Genomic DNA, 19,107 nt, shown 5'->3' with positions numbered 1-19,107 from the left:
GGGGTCTCTCAGTATAATGTGTCCATTGCCTGCACTGCAGCTTTTTGTATGAAATTCCCTTAGGCTATCGAGTTTGTAAATAAGGTCTTCAGATTTTTTCCTGCCTTCCTGAGATTTCTCACGTTTTTAAATTTTCTCTTGTTTTCAAAACTACTCACAGATAAGGTCTTGTGCCAGCCAGTATACTCACATCCCTTGCTGTCTCTCCACCATGTGGGAATTTCAAGCATGCCTCTGACACACATGCACCCACAAGAAGATGCATTTATTCTCTTCATATGTTTTGGTCATCTAGTGCCTAACACTTTAAGATTTAGAGTGATTTAGAGAGATTTGGAATATGTTAAACACTCTAAATATTTTTTATCTTTAAAAACTACTAACTTTTCCTTCATTATTTTACCTCTAGTGGCAAATTGAGGTTCAAAGAGTGGAATTTTTCAAATATTTCAGTTTATGTGATCTGGCAGACTCAACTTTAAATTCTTTCCTTCTCTCCCCTTCGGTCCGTGAGATGTGGACAGCAGGAGGTGTAAAATGCCTCCCTAATCCAGAAAACTACCAAAATTCAGAACAAATTCTAGGCTGAAAAAGAAAGTGTTGCTGGACCACAGTCCCTACAGGAAGTAAAGGTGGGGGCAAGAAGCAAGACCATGTCTACATTTTCTTTTCTCTTCTGAAAGTGTGCTGATCACTGTAGACTAATGTCAGTCGTGTGCATAAATTACAGCCCCAAAGGAGTAATTTGAATACTTCCTCTCCCTAGAACAAGTGGAAAGTAGACACCCCTACCAAAACATAATTCAGTCCTTGTATTGTCCCAAAGGTAGGGCAGCTAGGCATTGCTCTTTACCAAGGGAAAATTGAAAAAAAATAAAATAATGGAGGTTTTTGCACTCATCTTTGCATTTTTTAGCTGCCCCTGTCTACATTTGATAACTGTCTGTTCTTCTGACAGACATCTGTCAGCCTTTAACAAACACAAAACAGGCATTTCAGCAAACATACATAAAACTTTGAAACTAATGCAAAAATATTTTGTATTAATTTTGTTTTCCCAACACATATGTAAAAGGACTATTAAAAAGTTCACTATGGACGTGTGTGTGGATGTGGGTGTGTGTGTGGATATGGATGTGTGTGAATTACTCCTCTCTCCTGCCCTGAGCTCAGTCAGGGACTGGTCTCTCAAATCTGGCACTCTGTGACTGGCAATAGTCTAAATGTATTTTTTTTCTTGTCTTGAAGAATTAATGGAGGAATTAATCTATCTGTTTGGAAGTACGATATAATCTAAAAAAATTGTTTTTAAAATTATATAAAATTATTTTTAAAATCATTTGAAAGCTAAAACTAATTTCTGGTTTAGCAAAAGTCCTCCAATCTGTTGTTTGAACAATTCTAGAACACAAATATCTATGGCTAGAAAGACAAAATACAGTCTGGAAAAGCAAGTCCTCCTGGCTGTGTGTGCAGCAGTAAACTAAGCAGTGCCAGGAAACATTCCCAGGCAGAGTAATACAATCATCTGTACTATTAAATTGCTGAACTGGTCCTTCATACTGTTTTGGCTGAGCAGCAACTAGCACTCTCCCAAACAACTCCCAGACATCGTTTGGTCACCGGCATGGCCAGGAAGAATTCCTGATTGAACATGGGCCTTTCCATGCCAGTTGGATGCAGGGGTAGAGAAGAGTCTCAGACACTTTTTATTTTGTAGCAAATGCACAGCTTGTGTATCCCATTCAAAACTTGTTACGATTTTACTAAGTTGTATTTTAAAGTAAATGGGTTCAGCATGAGTAATATGTACAGGTATATATAAAGGCAATACATTAAGCTTAGATTAGTCTACCTAAATTAATCTGTGAACTGCAGCAAGCATGGTGTCACCCTAGTCTATACGGCTTTCATCATCCTATGCCAAGTTCGATTCTCTACTGATTCTCTACACTCAGCCAGTCATCTCTGTATTGCCATGGACCTGAGCTGTGGGGGGGATTTAACCCACACTAAAGGATTTAGGAACCACATAAGCTCCCTGCTAGAGGTTACAAGGGTCATATAGATACAGGTTGTTCATTTTCATAAGGGTTTCTTGTTCCTTTATGAAAATAGGAAAGGCCCCCTAAGCAAGCCTGTGCCCAAGGATACATATGGTACAAGGTAACAAAACCTGAGCTACCTCCCACTGAACTACTTTTGATCCTAAAACTCCTTATCAGACAAAGAGTGGGACTGCAGCCCTCCTGGGGGACTACTGTGTTAGTTAGGAAAAAAGTTCATTAACTGAGATTTCCTATGGGGCTGCTGCAGGCTGGTGTTGCTAACCTGCCCTTTAGACTTGGTGTATGAGGTAAGGCATGTGGCAAAGCCCGACCAGTGATCTTCCCACTCCTTCTGACAAAAACTGGGAAATTATGTTGAGAAGTTATATTAAGAAATGGTAGTGTCCATGAGTGAGGGGGCATTTAGAATTCAGCAGAAGTGACAGTGCAGCTGCCCATGATCTTTTCACTATCCACTCTTGGTGTGGTATATTCCAGAGAGCAGCTTGATGGTGATGTTTTATATCTCAGATAATGAAATTACCACTCCTTTAGTGACATAAGTTATCTTTTCAGCTGAATAAATAAACAGAGCACCAATTAAGTGTGTCACTGTAGCCTTTCTTATTTTGGAAAGTGAGCAGTTGAAAGCACTTGTTTGAAGTCAGGGACCTGTTAGATAAATCAGTGAAACAAAATTGCATCACCAAATATAATTCTGTCTCTAACTGCATAAGAAGATCTAGATAAACACCAGGTCTAGGCACCAGCTTCACACTGAGACTCTTTAGTTTTATCATCAGGGTTTACATTTTGGCAGCTCATTTCACTTTCCAGCATCATTTCAAAGCACACAGTTGGGGTTAAAATTAGCTGAATGCAGTTCAACATGAAGTGACTTTTTACCTCCTTCCCCCCTCACTCAATTATGCAAGACCTAATAGAGTGTGCTTCAGGTTTTGAAATTCTGGAGTTGCAAGAGGAAACTTTAAATCTTCTAGGAAACTTTTACACTCCATGCATCTCAAACTAACATATACCACGTTTTCATTTTGCACCTTTTAAAGAGCCACACAATTTACTGTTCAGCAACAGCTGTTTGTTAGTGAAGAAAGCAGCACATAACACACTGCATTTTACTTATTTTCCCTCAGTTGTCTTTTCTTTATAATACAGACTCCTGAGTCAAGAAGGTAACTAAGCTTTATTTTAGTAAAGCATTCAGCTGCGTGTTTAACTTAATCTTGAAGTATGTGATTCTCCAGTGAAATCCCTCATGTGATAGTTGACCTTAAGGGCCATGCTGAAAGAAAATTTTGAACACTGAAAAGATTATCTAACCTTAAAAAAAAAGAAAAAAAAAGAAAAAAAAAGAATTCGCCTGTTATTGTGCTGCCATCTAGTTAGATGAGAGTATACAACAAATCTATTTACAGCATTTGCAATATCTCACTGACCTGCCTACAGAAAGTCTTTGGGGATGGTCACGAACAGCTGTTCAAAGGGATCTATTGAACCAGGTCCTCTGGGTTTGAAAAAACATAAGGATGTAAAGAAAAGTAATTAAACAGAACACGAGAGCCCTGGAAATTTTGGGATCCTGTAAAACATTAGCAAATTTTTTGCTGAACTCTGTTTACTTGTGCCGAAGTGCAGTAAACACCCGCAATTGCCGTGGGCTTCTGCAGAAGTTGACAGTGCTGCATAACTCACAGGAATCAGGGAATGACAAGAAAAAACTACTTTTAACTAACCCAAATCATATATGGGCCTCACAGACCACATTTTATTCAAGCATGGTTTAATATGCAATTTTTTGAGGGAAATCATAGCAGAAAGAAATTGCAAATTTGCTAATGCCTAGAATATTGTTCTTGAATGTCTTGGGGCTTCACATGGGACCTGTTTTATACCAGGTAAAGGAGCATGTTGTGAAAACAGACTTTAAAGTCTGGAAAAAGACAAGATACCATGTGCGTATGGAATGATGCAAATTGTATTTTTAAAAATGTTCTATGCTACAGAAGTAAAATCCCTATGTGCTTGAAAAAGTTAAGAGCCATGATATTGGGAGGACTGCATTTACTGTTTGACTACTGCTTGTCTACATTCCTTTATAAAGGTGAGGAATGATCATATCTGAGTTTTATATTCTGATGCATGTGGATGCATGACACTGTGTAAATTCTTTACATTCTGACTGGGATGTGTACTTTCTTATAATGCATTATTTTAATGTTATCAGTTAACACCAAATAATTCCTAAAACAAATTACTCTCTTATTACAGAGACAGGTTTAATAAATTTGCTATTTACTTTAACAAGTCAAGTATCTGGTCTTAATTTTTAATTACCTCGCACTTGTTTAACAACCCAGTTTCTTGGAGCCTTGACCAGATGCTTTGGATTCTTCCAGCGTGTTCAGGGTGATTAGCATAGTTCCCACACATGCACTGGTGCTTCAGCATCAGACTGTCATACACAACACCTTCAGCACAAAGACAGCACAATAAGAAACAAATGAAACAAATGCAAGTTATGCTGTTCCCTTTCACACATACTTTAGCAAAACTGGATTTTATTTGACAATTACAGCAAGATGAAAATCCCACCTGAATCATTTAGGTAAGAAAAGACCTCCAGGATCATTAAGTCCAGTCTTTGACCTATCTCCACCTTGTCAAGTAGACCAGGCCACTGAGTGCCATGAACAGTTGTTTGTCGAAGCTCTCCAAGGTTGGTGACTCCACAACCTCCCTGGGAAGCCGATTCCAATGCCTGACAACCCTGGGAAGAAATTCTTCCTCATGTCCAACCTGGACCTGAACCTTCCCTGACACAGCCTGAGGCCATGTCCTCATGTCCTGTTGCTGTTTGTCTGGGAGAAGAGACCAATCCCCACCTAGCTACAGCCTCCTTTCAGGCAGAGAGCAATAAGGTCTCCCCTGAGCCTCCTTTTCTCCGGGTTAAACATCCCCAGCTCACTCAGATGCTTCCTACAGGCATCACTTTCTAGACCTTTCACCAGCTTTGTTGCCCTTCTCTGGACCTAAATTTATTTTTCCTTTCTGAGACTCTGAATTCTGATTTACTAGGTGAATCTTGTGATGCCAATAAAGCAAAGATTAATTCTCAAGAAATTATATTAATAAATACAATTAACTGTAAAGAAGAAGGGGAATTGGGTGATGTCTTCTGAAAGATTTTATGGCTTATTACTGAATCACTTGTTTTCTCTTTCTTTAGGGGGTAAACTTAGTTAAAGCTGTTAACCTATATACAACAAGAAAATGTTATGTATAAAAGTCTAAGGAATATAATTTAGAGAAACCTTTAAAAGTAAATTATGAAATGGCAATGGCACTCTGCAGTTTTACTGCCTAACTAATACTATATTAATTCCAGATCTCAAAGCATATCAAATGAATATTTCAGAGAGTTGAAACAGTGGCAGCCAGAGTCCTTTTTCATTAAAAAGAGAAGCTACACCCACTACTCAATTAGGCTCAAATCCTGTTGTTTGACTGCAAGTGCAAGGTACCTTTTGAATTTTCTATGGTCATTTATGCAAGGACAGAACAGCTTTATACAAAAAAAGGCTATCAATATCACATTGCTCTGTAGCTGTGCATTAGGAACAAAAGAGAAATTTTAGTGAGCAGGCTCAAGCTAAATTCAATTTTCAAGGCTTTCAAACCAAGTCTGTAACACTGAAAAATGATTTTCTGTATTTACTTGTTCTTTGCATTTCTCCTAGACATGTCTGGAACAAAAAATATTTTCCTTACCCCTATGTGGACCATTTTCATTTGGGAAACATTTGGCTTTTTTCTTTCCCTTACAGTTGAAAGGGACTCAAATTAACAATTTCTCCAAGCTGCAATACTTGGCATTCAAAGCATCTTTCTTATGTGCCACCACTACTGGGGATGCCAACACAGTTCTGGGAAAATTGTATTAGCCTGCTACTGAAAAGTCAGCCAGTTAAGAAAATACAGAATTAAAGACTAGATTCAACAAAATGCTCAATACCACCCTTATTTAACAAAGTTCTCTAATGGGTATTGAACATCAATAAAGTCTTTAAGAGCTCTGCTGAATAAGAGCCTGTATACATCGTGAGTGAGTCAAAGTTAAGGTTCTGAGATAATTCAGTTAGAAGCCAGCCAGAAGTTATGCTGCTCTAGAAATATTTATGCTGCCATATTTCTTAGCTCATGCACTTTAGAACTGATCCTTTGGGATCTTGGTATTTAAGCCAAAATGATAATACACTTTAGTTAAGTGTAAGGAGAAAACAAATAGAATACTACAGTGTGACTTTTATGCTAAATTACTATCTAGCAAACATAATAGTTCATTAGCAATAAATTTTTGTATTTATTTTCTTGTTCTGTTTTCTTTTAAAGAAAAAAGAACCAGTGAAAACCTGGAGCTAATAAGCTAATGCAGCTTAAAATATGTGCTGGCATTGTCAAAGCAGTTAATATTTCCTTTCTCTGCAGTTCTTCACTGCTCTCTCATCAGGTCTTGTAAGTGACTTGGAAGTGTGCACACAAATAAGTGCATGCTCACATACCTCACTTTCCTTTTCTTGGCGCTCACAGTTTTAGCTTCTGCAGTCTGCTGCCTACTCAGTTTGTCCAGTTTGGCAGTGGTCATTATACCAAAAGATGAGAAAACATTTCCTCTCATGCCCCTGACCAACAGGGAAGCTGCTCATATACTAACTGTACAGGAATCAGGACTTCCAGAAGCTTTTCATGCTGTTACATTGAATGGATTTGAATAGAAATGCTCATTAAACATTAAGAAAAAATTGCTGTAAGTCAAAAGTATCTTCTACCTGCCATTCTTTCAATTAATTTTTTATTCTTTTTACTTTGATAGTCAAAATAGCAGGTAATAGGAGTAATATTAATAAATAAAAAACATTTTACTACGTTTTTGTTATACAGAGTCTGGTGTAATAATGACACTTTTTGATTACCTGTATGAGGGTTGCAATCAATTTCAAAGTGAAAGCTGAAACTATGTATTCAGGATGCCTCCTCTGGTTGACTTAAACTTCCTTTTCTCAGTACTTTTCCAGAAACAGAATATAGCTAAAAAGGTAACTGTGTTGTTGGTGAGTTATTTTGTCTGAATCAAAAATCAGTTTGATATGGTCCAGTCAATATTTCATGGCAGAAGCATCTGCTCCAAACCTTAAAATACCAAGATATTCACACCACTGAGTGTACAACTTTTTTCTAGGGGAATTAATTGACTTAAGAAAAGACTGGAATATATGTTTTCATTTATTGCAAGCTTTTAAATTGATTTAGGATGTACAAGTGATTCAGATGTGTGGCTGCTGGTCCTACAGCACATGTGCTTGGTACAATACCAGAATGCAGCAGTAGAGCTTAGTGCTAAAAATAGCCTATAGGATTTCCCTAACAGGATTCAGCCAATAATCTCCCCACACCCATTAAAAAAAAAAAAACAAAAAAAAAACAACAAAAAAAAACAGAGAGGGAGACAACTGTTTTCAATTGCAGACTGCTGTGAAATATTAATAAAAGATGGTTATTCTGTCTCTCCAGAACAAATGCCTACAGCCAGATTCTGCTCTCAGATTCCTTGTGTAAATCTGAGCAGTTCCACTGAGACTGGTGGATTTATTCTGGATTTACACCAGTATTACTGAGGTCAGAATGTGGCCCTGAAGACAGATGGGAATGGTGCCACCACTGAACCATACAATGATAGGGGACACAGGACAAAAGAAACTGAACTTGCATTAATCACCAAAAACCAAGATTTTCCTAGTGGGGACTCCCTAACACTCATTCATTTCCAAAATACTTTATTGGGGTCAGTTTCTTTTAATAATATTTTAAACATAGGGGAGAGATCTAAAAATCATTGGCTAACAACATGCTTTGAAGAAGATTAATTGCCCTGGAGAACAACAGTACCAATAAGAAAACCCAAGGGAAGAATACTTAATAAATTATTACAACAAAAAAAATCTGAACTAAATAATGTCAAATATTCTGTAAACTATCTAAATGAAAATTAAGTGGACTTTATTTTTCTTCCACCTTTAACTTATCATCTTGTGCATATACTGTGTATATATTGCTTAACTCTCACAATAATCACTGTTCTGATTCCCTTCAGATATTTGGCTAAAGGCATTTTTCTCATGACTCACAAAAATATGGGCTCAATATGATGCCCCTGTAATAGTCTGCTACAACAGTTCTCCTCCTAACTTGTTTTCTCTTCCAAGAATATATTGTCTTTAAATATGAAAAAAAAGCCCCTAACAGTAAATAATGACTCAAGGCAGGGACATATTATTACATTAATTTCTAGAGTCTGAATTTTCCCTTGCTTTATGGTAGACTAGAATTTTCTCCCTTTCCACACACCCATTCCTTCCTTACATGTTTTTACAAATGGTAGTGTTGTAACTGCTGTAGAAAATGTCTGGCTGCATCTTGTGCTCTCTTAAAGGAGAAAAATCATAGAACCATAGGATAGCTCAGGTTGGCAGGGACCTCCACAGGTCTATAATGCACCTCTTCTCAGAACAGGTCAGCACTGTGATCAGACCACATTCCTTGGGACTTTCATCATAAAGGATTTTCTAAAGATCATATAAGAATAAATGAAAGCTGGGTCTGAATGTCTTTCTTTCGAGTGATCAGTGAGTAAGTGCTAGGGCGCCATCCAGATCCAGGAAATAGTATCCACAGATAAAGTCATTCTATACCATAACATCCCATATGGTAATAATACATAGATAGTTTTGGGGATTTTTTTCCCAGAAACTGTATTAGAATTGTTGATGTTGCAAGGTTTCTGTTCATTATCACTCCAAAGGTATCAATCTCATAAAGAATAACTCTATTTTTGATGTACTCAAAAAACTGGAGTGATAAAGGTTACATGTGTAAGTCTGTAAGCTTAGACACGTGTCAGGGAAAGAGATTCCTTTAAGCAGAAGGGAAAGGTTTAACTGTGAATACAGAGCCATGTGCTCTGTGAGACCTGGTCAATCAGCCAGGGGGTACTGGCTATCAGCATGGATAGAGCTTGCAAGCAGGTACAGCCCCACGTGTCCTCAGCCAGTACCTAGAGGAGCTGAGGGTACAGTGCAGAGGTGGAGAAGCAGAAGCATAAAGTTGTAGGGCAGATGAAAATAAGAGGATTTTTTTTTTTTTCAGTAATGAATAGAGATTATTAGCTTGAATGAGCAGTGGAAGGGGGGAAAAAAGATTCAATAAAACAAGAAACAGCAATTCAACAAAAACATGTTTCATATTTTGAAAAAGGAATTCAGTGAAGGACTGAGAATCTCGGTTCTAGTGTTGGCCTTCCTTCCTTCCTTCCTTCCTTCCTTCCTTCCTTCCTTCCTTCCTTCCTTCCTTCCTTCCTTCCTTCCTTCCTTCCTTCCTTCCTTCCTTCCTTCCTTCCTTCCTTCCTTCCTCTCTCTTTTTTCTCTCTCTCTCTTTGCACTGGTGTTCACGTAGGAATTATTTACTAAAAGGGTAAATTTCAGCTCTCTGTCTAATCTGTCCACATTTCCATTGCTGAATTTACCAGGTTTCTTTGTGTCACATCTCAAGCCCTTCATATCAGGGATGTCCCTTTCCCATCACCATCTCCATTCAGGGTTTGTCAGACATAATTTCATTCCTTATCTTATTTTTCCTTCTCAACTTCACACTTTCTTTCTTGATTAGTTCCACTTTTGCCACAAGTCCACAGATCTGTGTAGAGCCCTTGACCCTACTCCCTTACTGAGGATTATAGAAGGAGGTGACAGTAAACCTTAGCAATCAGACTGAAGCAGCAGCTTTTACACCCGTAACTCCATTCAACTTTTTCAGTGGAACTGCAGGTTTGTGAAAGGGACAGTGAAGCCTACACACAGTGAGCTCACCTTTGGTGTGCTCTGCAAATCTTAGAATGAATCTACAATGTTTTGAAGACTCTATGAATACAACTAGAAATACAGTGGTCTGGTTTAAGAATCCTATCCATATGCAGCTTTTATTTTAGGAGAAATTAATGGAAAGTGAATTAACATGTTTGTTTCTGTACAACCCAAATGTTTGTTACCTAACAATAATAATACATTTTTGGTTTTCAAGTTCACATTCTAATTGGAAAGACAAGAGAGCACACTGTCTCACGCAGTAGCATACAGTGCCCCTTAAGGACTCAATCCTACATAAATCCATGATCATGGCCTGAAAAGATGAAAACTATCAGGGCATGGGAAATTCTGCCAGCTGATGGAAATATACTTCTGACATAAAACTTCATAAACAGTAACTGCAAGTATTTATTTCCCCAAATTCTATTTTTTCTTTTTGTGCAAAGTGAATCTTCACTTCTGACCATTCTCTAATGTTATACTGACATTCAGGCTTTTAGAAAGATAGACCTTCATGCAAGGTTAGATTACCCACAATAAGAAATTAGGTGTCTGTGGTAATTTTCCTTCCTTTGACTGAAGACTTTTGGGGTTCTAATCACTTTGCTTTGAACAGTCCATACTCCCTGAGTGACTGGAATGCCCAGGACCTAAGTATGAAACCTTCCTCTGTAGACTCCACACAACTGTTGAATGACACAGAAGTTATAGCCAACGTCATTTAGTAATTTCTACAGCTTTGCTGTTTCTGTAGAGAAGGTGACCTTGAAGCAGAGACTGATTTGTCAAATGAAGACATTTAGAATTACGTCACAGTTTTCCTCCTTACTGGTGGTCTTTCTTCAACTTTTTGGTGATCTCTTTACAAAACAGGCAACAAGAACACAAAGAAAAGAATCAGAGAATAGGGAAATGAAAGAAAAAGCTATAAATGACTTAAAGGCAACAGACATGCACCTGTTTGTGTATTGCCAGAGCCAGTCAATAGTAATAATTTATGACTGTGTGAATATTAACCCTGTGATTTATCAGCTGCACTGGTTGAGTTGGTGCCAGTATAGCATCATAAAACAGAGGTGCAATAGGGCTAAAACTGAACGCATTGTGCAGGAGGTATTTGAGGCATTTAAGTCTGTTGATCCCACATGAACAAATGCATTTGCCCTGCCTATTAAAAGCGTCTTTAGGGAATCCTACCAGTTGTGTAGGCATGCTGGTTGGGCTGGTCCATGTCTGGGTGAGGTAATGTGGAGTCAGAGGGGGAAGATGGGGTCCTGGAAAGTGGTCGATGTTTATCTGATCCTGCCATGCCAACTGTAGCCATCTGAGCCTGGTAGATTTGCAACTGGTGGACATGTTGATGTGCCAGGAACTCCTGTTTCCAAGAAAACAGCACAGGAGAAAGAAATGTGAGATGGGATCAAGTAAAACACTGAGGGGAACATGTCAACAAATTAAGTTCATTAGGTCAGGGCTGTAATAAACAGTGGGGACCCCCACCCCCCAACTTGCACCTAAGGCCCATTCAGTAAATCCATTCAACAGATGTTTTCACGCTGACAGTGTGGGCTACTGACTTTGCTGGAGAGTAGGTGATGGCAGGCAACCTGTCAGTTCTCCCTGACAGGAAAGACAGCTTCACATGAAAAGGTTTATAAAAGGCAAAGTTTTTCTAATATGTTGAATACATAATGTGATGTCAGAACATGCATTTTATGACCCTACACAAATAGAATTTAAATTTTCCCACAGCACTGGAAGTGAAAAGTGATGTTCTTACTACTCAGTACCAAATGCACTGAGCAACTGCGAGTCAAGTTTCTACAGTTAACTCAGTTCCCAGAGCTGCCTGGAAAGCAGCAATGATTTGCATTTAAGTTTTCACAAATCGTTTAGAAATTCAGGAATTGTTACATGAGATCCCACTTAGGAACCATATTTTTTGTCACAACTGCTGCTGGCTGTAGGCAGAGGCAAAAACTTCAGGGAAATAGGCAGGTGTGAAAAGACTGTAACAGAGTAGAAAAGATTTCCTCTTCTGTTTTGTCAACAGATGGTCACTTTTGCTGACATGACAAAGGCTAAAACCCTCTGAAGCCAGTAGGAACCTGGCTCACTCCATGGAGTAGGATTGCTTCTCAAACTCTTTCCTTTCTGTTTTTCTTTTTTTTTCCTGTGCGTATAGTCCCAGAACCTCAATTGAAAGAGAAATATTTTCAAACCACTTAATACAAATTCAGTTGAAATTCACACTTGTGGCTCACAACTGCAGGCTCTGTTTATCCTAACCTAGTCTCAATATACATATATGCAAGGAAAGGCTTTTTCTTTTTTCTTTTTTTTTTTTTATTCAATAAACCTGTAACAATTAGCATTGCTGTGTGTGGTTGCTTGGGAGAGCAGCTTGGAAGCCTGTCTTGGTCAAGGAGAGATTGTTGACTGCTCAGAGAGGTGAAGCTGAGTTCAGGCTGTGTGGGAAGGCAGGTGGGAGTACCCCAGCCCATCATGCACTACAAAATAAATCGGCAGCTCATGGGATGTGAGAATGTCTACCCTGCATGTAATAAAAGAGGCCTTTATGCACACAAGTGCTCATCAATAAACCTGAAATGAGAATAAATGCTTTAAAAGACAGCCTCAAAACCCATATTAATATCTAGGGTCACCATTTCAATGAAAAGACATAAGGTCATGGGAAAGGTAAATCACCTGGGACTTTGTCATAAGTGAGTATATTAAGAAAAAAGTATGAGCAAGCAAAAAGGTTTTACAAGAATTGTCTTGGTTTAGAGTCATTGAACTATTTCCCTTCCTTTAACTACAGTCCCCAACTTTTCTTACTGTTTTTTAATGTACAATAACAGGATAGTGTTACATATTCCAGGAACTATCTTGAGCTATCTCAAGAGGTCTATGTATCCATCTATGAACATAATAAAACTTAACATTCAGGAATTTTTCCCTGAAATCTCTTTTGCTTAGTTTTGCTGATAATTTTGATTGTGATGAATATTCAGAGGAGATTTTCTTGTCCTCATAGGCATACATATATTTTGCAACCTTTGCTGGTAGTGTGTGTGATTGGAGGTGAGTGAAGAATGCATGGACACTATTGTGTTGAATATTTTCCTTATGGAGAACAGAAGCAGATACATTCCTTTGTGAGAATTTAGCATTCACTTTCCTCAATGCTGGCTTAGTGGTCAATAAAGAAGGCATAGGAGGCATTTTGCTGTCTGTGGCATGATTACTCCCTGCATCCTAGGATCAAGTGGTGGCAGCAGCAGTGTCTGATGCTCATGTATTCACACTCTCCTGCCTACTCTTCTAAACTCCCATCTGAGCAGTTTGGAAGAAGCCAAACTCCTGCAGGAGCTGTTCACGGCACAGAATGTTGCTGCCAGACAGGAAATCAGTGGAATACTGTTATTTCTGTTGCTCTCCTCAACTTATATGTTGCCTTCATTGCATTAATTAAACAGCTGGTGTCTGTGTAGCTCTTTGAGCAAGGGAATTTGTGATTTAAATGTTCATCCTAACTGTTGATAATTCATTGAGCTCACTTTTCTGATAATCATTAGAGTACAGAAGACAAAAGGATTTGTTCCCTGTTGCAGTGCTCTTCAACCTAGTAAGGGTTCACCAGTGGATTGTGGTAGCCTTCATCTAGCCTTTTTACTTAAACATACTTCTCAAAGAAATCTTGGAAATTCAGCTGTCAGTGTGGGGGGATTGATGCTGTCTCTGTTTGGATTTTTCTGTGCTGGTTGACCCTGAGCTCTGAGGCTTTAGAGCTGTCCTGTCTGCCTTTCTTTTACTTCCAGACCTGACAATTTTGCAATATCTGCACTTTTTTTTTCCCAGTGAAACTGTAAATTTGCCATTTAGTCAATATCTAAAACATAATTTTTCCAGGTCTCTGATCTAAAAAAGTCAATAGAAGTGGGGTTTTTTTGGGATTTTTTGTTTTGTTTGTTTCGATGTTTTTTGTTTGTTTGTTTGTTTGTTTTTTTGCTGGGTTGTTTGTTCGTTTTGTGGGTTTGGGGTTTTTTTACAGTGTCTTGAAGAAAAAAACTCTGGAACATCACAAAACATAGATAACTTTGGAAGATGTTCCTATTTTTACTTCTAAATTGATTTTGTGTGTCAATATAGTCAATGGAAACAATATTTTTCATGCAGATGAACAAACTGAGATAATTTTTTTAAAATACAAATTAACCTGTGTGAAAATTACCTAAACCAGACATCTATTTCAGCAATTTATTGGAGACCAAGAATACAGACTATTCTTTCCCTCCTCCATTTTCAGTGCAAAGTGTGTCCTGTTTATATCATTCTTCCCTTCTCAAATGAAACCAGATACATACTGTGTTTGACACATGTTTATCAACATCATCTGTTCAGGGAAGGAGAAGAAATTTGTGCAAGGTTTCATGAAAATTTCCTGACACCTGCTTTAATTTCTAAGGACACTGAAAACATTTGCCTGTGAAAATCTTTAAAAGTGTTTTAAGAGTAGTTTGTCTCACAAGGGTTACACTGAGCCTTACATTTTCTTGTGGAATCCAAGTCCTTTAATATTAAAAACTGTAGACATCAGCAAAGTTTAGAGTCGTTTAGATTTTAGTCAAAGTTTTAAACTAACTTCCTGATTAGGTTTTATTTTACAGACAACAAGCACTCATGAAACACATACATTTTTTCCAGCCACCAACATATTTATGCTGTGAGCATTTCTGATACTCTGAGTCACAGACAAGTGGATTAATGCAATGAGTAATGTGGATAATCAACAAACTTATCTGGCTCCCCAAATGCCCACCTGGCCTCTGGAAGGGATTAAAGGAACACAATGAATTCGTCTTCAGGTTTTATGTGTTACAGCCCTGCAAACACATGTCCATCTCTCCAGCAATATGACAAAAACAGTATTTGCACATCTGCAGGGCTAGTGATTTGTGTGAATATATTTGGAGTATTTCTTAGGTAACCTGAGCCCTGTCTGCTCAGCATGGAGCCTGCTAGTTCCAGGTGCCTGAGATTAGTTTATTAGTGGAGGCAAGCAATTAGAGCCTCTGCTGGAGCTAGTGAAGGGCCATCCATTGCTTTCCAGAGAAATGTTCTCAGGCCATCAGTAATTATTTTGAGGAGGAATTTTAGAATCAGTGTTTAAAGAGAATATCAGCCTTTTAGGAGTATGGGAAGTAAATATTTGTTGTTCTCCTAGTATCATTGTAAGGTTTGTTTAGCAGGGTTTTGAATTAATTTGGGTTGGTGTGAATATTCTTTTCATGTAGATGTGTGATTTGTACATTTGGAGCTTAACTTTTCATAAATTCTAAGGATTTTAATGAGAACTACATACTTATTTCTACTGACTGAGAACTGATAAATCATGAGTACATTCTGTTGGATTATTAGACATTCTGTGTTGCAGGATAAAACATAGGTCAGCTGTCTATAAATTAACAGTTCTTTGAACTGTTATATTTTGTGCAGAGAAAAAAATAAGTGAGATTCACTTTTTTTTTTTTGCCTCTTTACAGTCTGTTTTTAAATTTAATACATTAATAGTTAGTTTAGTCACAGCTAAATAAATCCAAAGATTTGTATGTCTGTAGCATAATCCTGCATGCTTATGGACGTATTCACACCTCTCTTAAGGATTTATGTTTTGGATTTTTTTATTGATGCAGAGAACTTTCTTTTTCTCTTAGGGGTAGCAAATTTTGCATTTCTTAATAATAAGATTACTACTTTCATATATTTGTGGCCAGGTTTATGTCCCTCTGTTGTTGTGCCTTTGATACATTCTGCTGAAGTATGAAGTGTGTACTAACGTCTAATAATCAGTAAAAGTTATTCATGTTTTGCCCGTCCTGCCTTCCTCACCCAAAAGGCTTTAAGCACTACTAACCTTACAAAACTTTTCCTCTCAAAGCATTTTTCGTTGTCTGCTTACTAATTTCCACGTTGTTTTCAGAAAATTACCCAAAGGATGGGTAATTTTCTGAAGGGGATAGCTACATGCATATGCTTCAGAAAGTTTTGCCCTAGGTAAGGATGTCAACAAGACCTGCTGCCTTTCAGACCTTCCCCTCTCTCCTTCTGAAGGACATTTCTGCTGCCTTGTCTCATTCCATGGCTCCTGTTGGAGGCCCTACTCCTTACATCTGTCCAGACCTTTGTAGCAACGTGGGAACAGAGCAACTTCAGATCCTGACACTTGTCTTCTCTACCACCCTCCTAGGCTTTCTACCTTCCCAGTGCAGTTGTAGCTGAGTGCATCCAAGGGGTGTTCAGGCCAGCTAGTGACTGCATCCAGCAAAAAAAGCCTCAGCTTGAAGCAAACAGAGCTCAGTCCTGCTTTAAGGTCCCTGTGAAGGCAGTCTTGGCCCAAACTAAGACAGCATCATCTAAAATCTGTTAGAGTCAGAAATTCTGGTCACCCAGAAACTTCTCCTTCAACCCAGATGTAGGTAGTTAACAGTCCTTCAGAAATATCATACAATATATTAATAGGTTGGACTTTGGTTATCCTCAGAACTTTGGTTATCTCAGAAAAAAAACATAGAAAGTGATGAATGCCTATGCAAAAGAGTTTGTTCCTTGGGACAAAAAACCTGGCTAAGTTGAATTTTTAGCAATTTTCACCCAGGAGTTTTGTGAAGCACTATTTTGTCTACTGTCCTCAAACAGAACCATAACTAGTTTTTCTCAGAAACCAAGCAAAAAATAGGTCCTGAGGTCTTAAAAAAAAAAAAAAAAAAAAAAAAAAGTGTGTGAACAAATGTGAAAGTTTAGGAAATGTGTCTCTGTCAATATATACAACTGAAAATATAAATTAGTCCAATATATCCTTGAAAATTATTATGTTGAGACATCTTTTCAACTTCTCTGTCACTGGAGAAAACACATCACCAAGAAGCCCTACCAGTTTCTATTTTTGACAAAACCACACGTGGAACCACCAACTTCCATGGTCATCACTTTCAAAAAACCCCAATCACCATCTGAAATATAGTCAACCACAAACTCAGAATCAGCATTTTTATGAAAAGTATGTAAATTACAAATATGGTTACAGACACATAGATTGAATAGGTAGAAATTGATTTAGAGCAAGCAAAAGCATAGACAGGAAGAAACAGGACAACCTTGAGGCATCTGGAAATATTATGTCACATGTTATCAGGATGTTTATAGAATTTGGATTTCTCACACTGTAATCCAAAGAACACACTGTCGACTAGAAAATGGGTAAATAGAAATAAAATCTTATCAACTGAATCTTAGGTTCAGATCCAGAGCAGTGGGTTGGAAGCTATAACACAAAACTGCCTGGAGTCCCAGGCAGAGATATTCCTTTGGCAGCAAGCTGCTTCTCACAGCAAAATATCATGCCCTGTGCCTTCCCCTTGCCTTGTGGAGGACTGTGGAAGGGCTTTATTCCAGCTGCTGCCAAGGTGGAGCTTAGTATTTAGACTGGTCCTACTGCAGTGACAGCCCAGGGAATGGTTATCACCCTCAACCAGTTTTGTTTTCCCCCTCTGTTCCTGAAGCTGCAAAGCTGCTGCTGTAGAGGTCCCTGCCCCTCTCCTACCATCCTTCCCTTCCAGCACAAGAGCACCTTTGGGGTGACAAAACGTGTTATAAAAATTGCAACACTTTTGGGCAAGAAATAGGAGAAGAGCAAAGACTCTTAATGGGATTACAAGAGCTCCTTTACCAAGGCACATAGGAGAAGATGAATTTTGGATGTGGCGTCAAATGGTTAAATGTGCAAATCCAGGCTGGAGTGCAGGATGTAACAGCAGAGGCAGGACCCTCCCTTTTACTTCTGCTGTAGCATTAGGAGGTGAATGGGCTGCTGACTTTTGTTTTTAAAGGGAGCGAGGGTGAAAGTACCTCTCTTGGATGGAAAGTTTCCAGAAGCCTGAGCATCTAAGTATGGCCCATGTTGGTCCCATGTAAGTGAGGAATTGAGGTGGTCACATGGTTTGAGAAGTTTTCAGCTGTCTTTGTTAAAAAATATGAACCAAGCAGTCATTTTGTTGAAGCCTGGCATGATTAAGAAGAAAGGACTTTGGGGAGTGACAGAAAAGGTGGCCTTAAAGTCGGAGCACTTTTTACTGAGGGGAAACTCCAGAGGTCCAACTGAGCTGCTGGTTTCCCTCCTGGCTCCTACTCCCGTGAGACCTGCCTCCTCTGCTCCCGACATTGGCAGGTGTTTGACTTCTGTCACTCGTGCTAAAGTGCTGACTGCAGTGAGCACAGCACTCATCCGAAGAAAATGCAGCACCTCCTCAGAAGCTACACTCCCAGCTGAATCTTTTCCTCACGTTCTGACTCTCCCAGATATATTAATAACTGGGGGTACAATAAAGGTGGAAAATAGACCACCTGAATATCTTGTGGGGTTGTTTTGTTTTGTTTTTAAGGAAAGGTCTGAAGAGGTTTCTTGTTACTTTATTGCTTTTACTAGGGGAAAAAAAAATAGTTTCCAGAAGTCACTTGGTACTTTCCAAAAAAAGAATACAGAGAAGTGCAGAAATGAATGCAAAAGGAAAATACAATTGCTCATGTGTCTTGCCCTAACTTCCAGTATTAACAAGTATTTTCTTCTTTAACTTTGATATGAAAAATAAGTAGGCTCTATAATAATGTTTAATGGTTACAACCATCTAATCCTAGTAGCTTTTTGAAATCAGTAAGTTGATATTTTGGCCAAAACTAATTAATGATAAATCATCTGTCCCACTTGTTTCATTGCCCTGGGAAATGTCACCCAACTCTCTTCAACAGTATTGGCAAATCAAAAATACTGGTGTTGGTGTTACTTTATGTTTGGTGCAACTTTATGCAGGTCATGTCAACCGCTTCAATTTTTCTGGTCTTCATCAGAACTACTTTTCTTAGCATAGTTGTGTGTTTTATTTTTAAGTGAAGAATCATTACTTTGGCCTTCACACAGAAAAATAATAATCCCCAGGCTAAATTAAATAGTCATCCCACTGCAGATTTGTGTTTCCTGCATATTTAAACAGATTCTGCTTTGGTTTTATAGACAGTTCTTCTGAGTTCAGGTTTTATTGTAGAATTAGTGGAAATTACTGGTA

At 38.3% G+C, this 19,107-nt stretch overlaps 1 protein-coding gene across 1 annotated transcript in view; it reads right to left on the bottom strand.

Annotated features, from left to right (window-relative positions):
- HDAC9 (histone deacetylase 9) overlaps nucleotides 1–19,107 on the bottom strand; it is a 270,154-nt gene that overhangs the window by 127,949 nt on the left and 123,098 nt on the right. Inside the window, exons 12-13 of the mRNA XM_062500976.1 lie at nucleotides 11,183–11,360; nucleotides 4,404–4,537 (exon numbers count right to left, since the gene is read on the bottom strand). Coding sequence (XP_062356960.1) covers nucleotides 4,404–4,537; nucleotides 11,183–11,360 — 312 coding nt within the window. The remainder of the gene's footprint in view (nucleotides 1–4,403; nucleotides 4,538–11,182; nucleotides 11,361–19,107) is intronic.

The sequence above is a fragment of the Cinclus cinclus genome, chromosome 1, assembly GCF_963662255.1.
Source record: "Cinclus cinclus chromosome 1, bCinCin1.1, whole genome shotgun sequence".
NCBI classification, from domain to species: Eukaryota; Metazoa; Chordata; class Aves; order Passeriformes; family Cinclidae; genus Cinclus; species Cinclus cinclus.
This window is presented reverse-complemented; position numbering and strand designations above follow the sequence as displayed.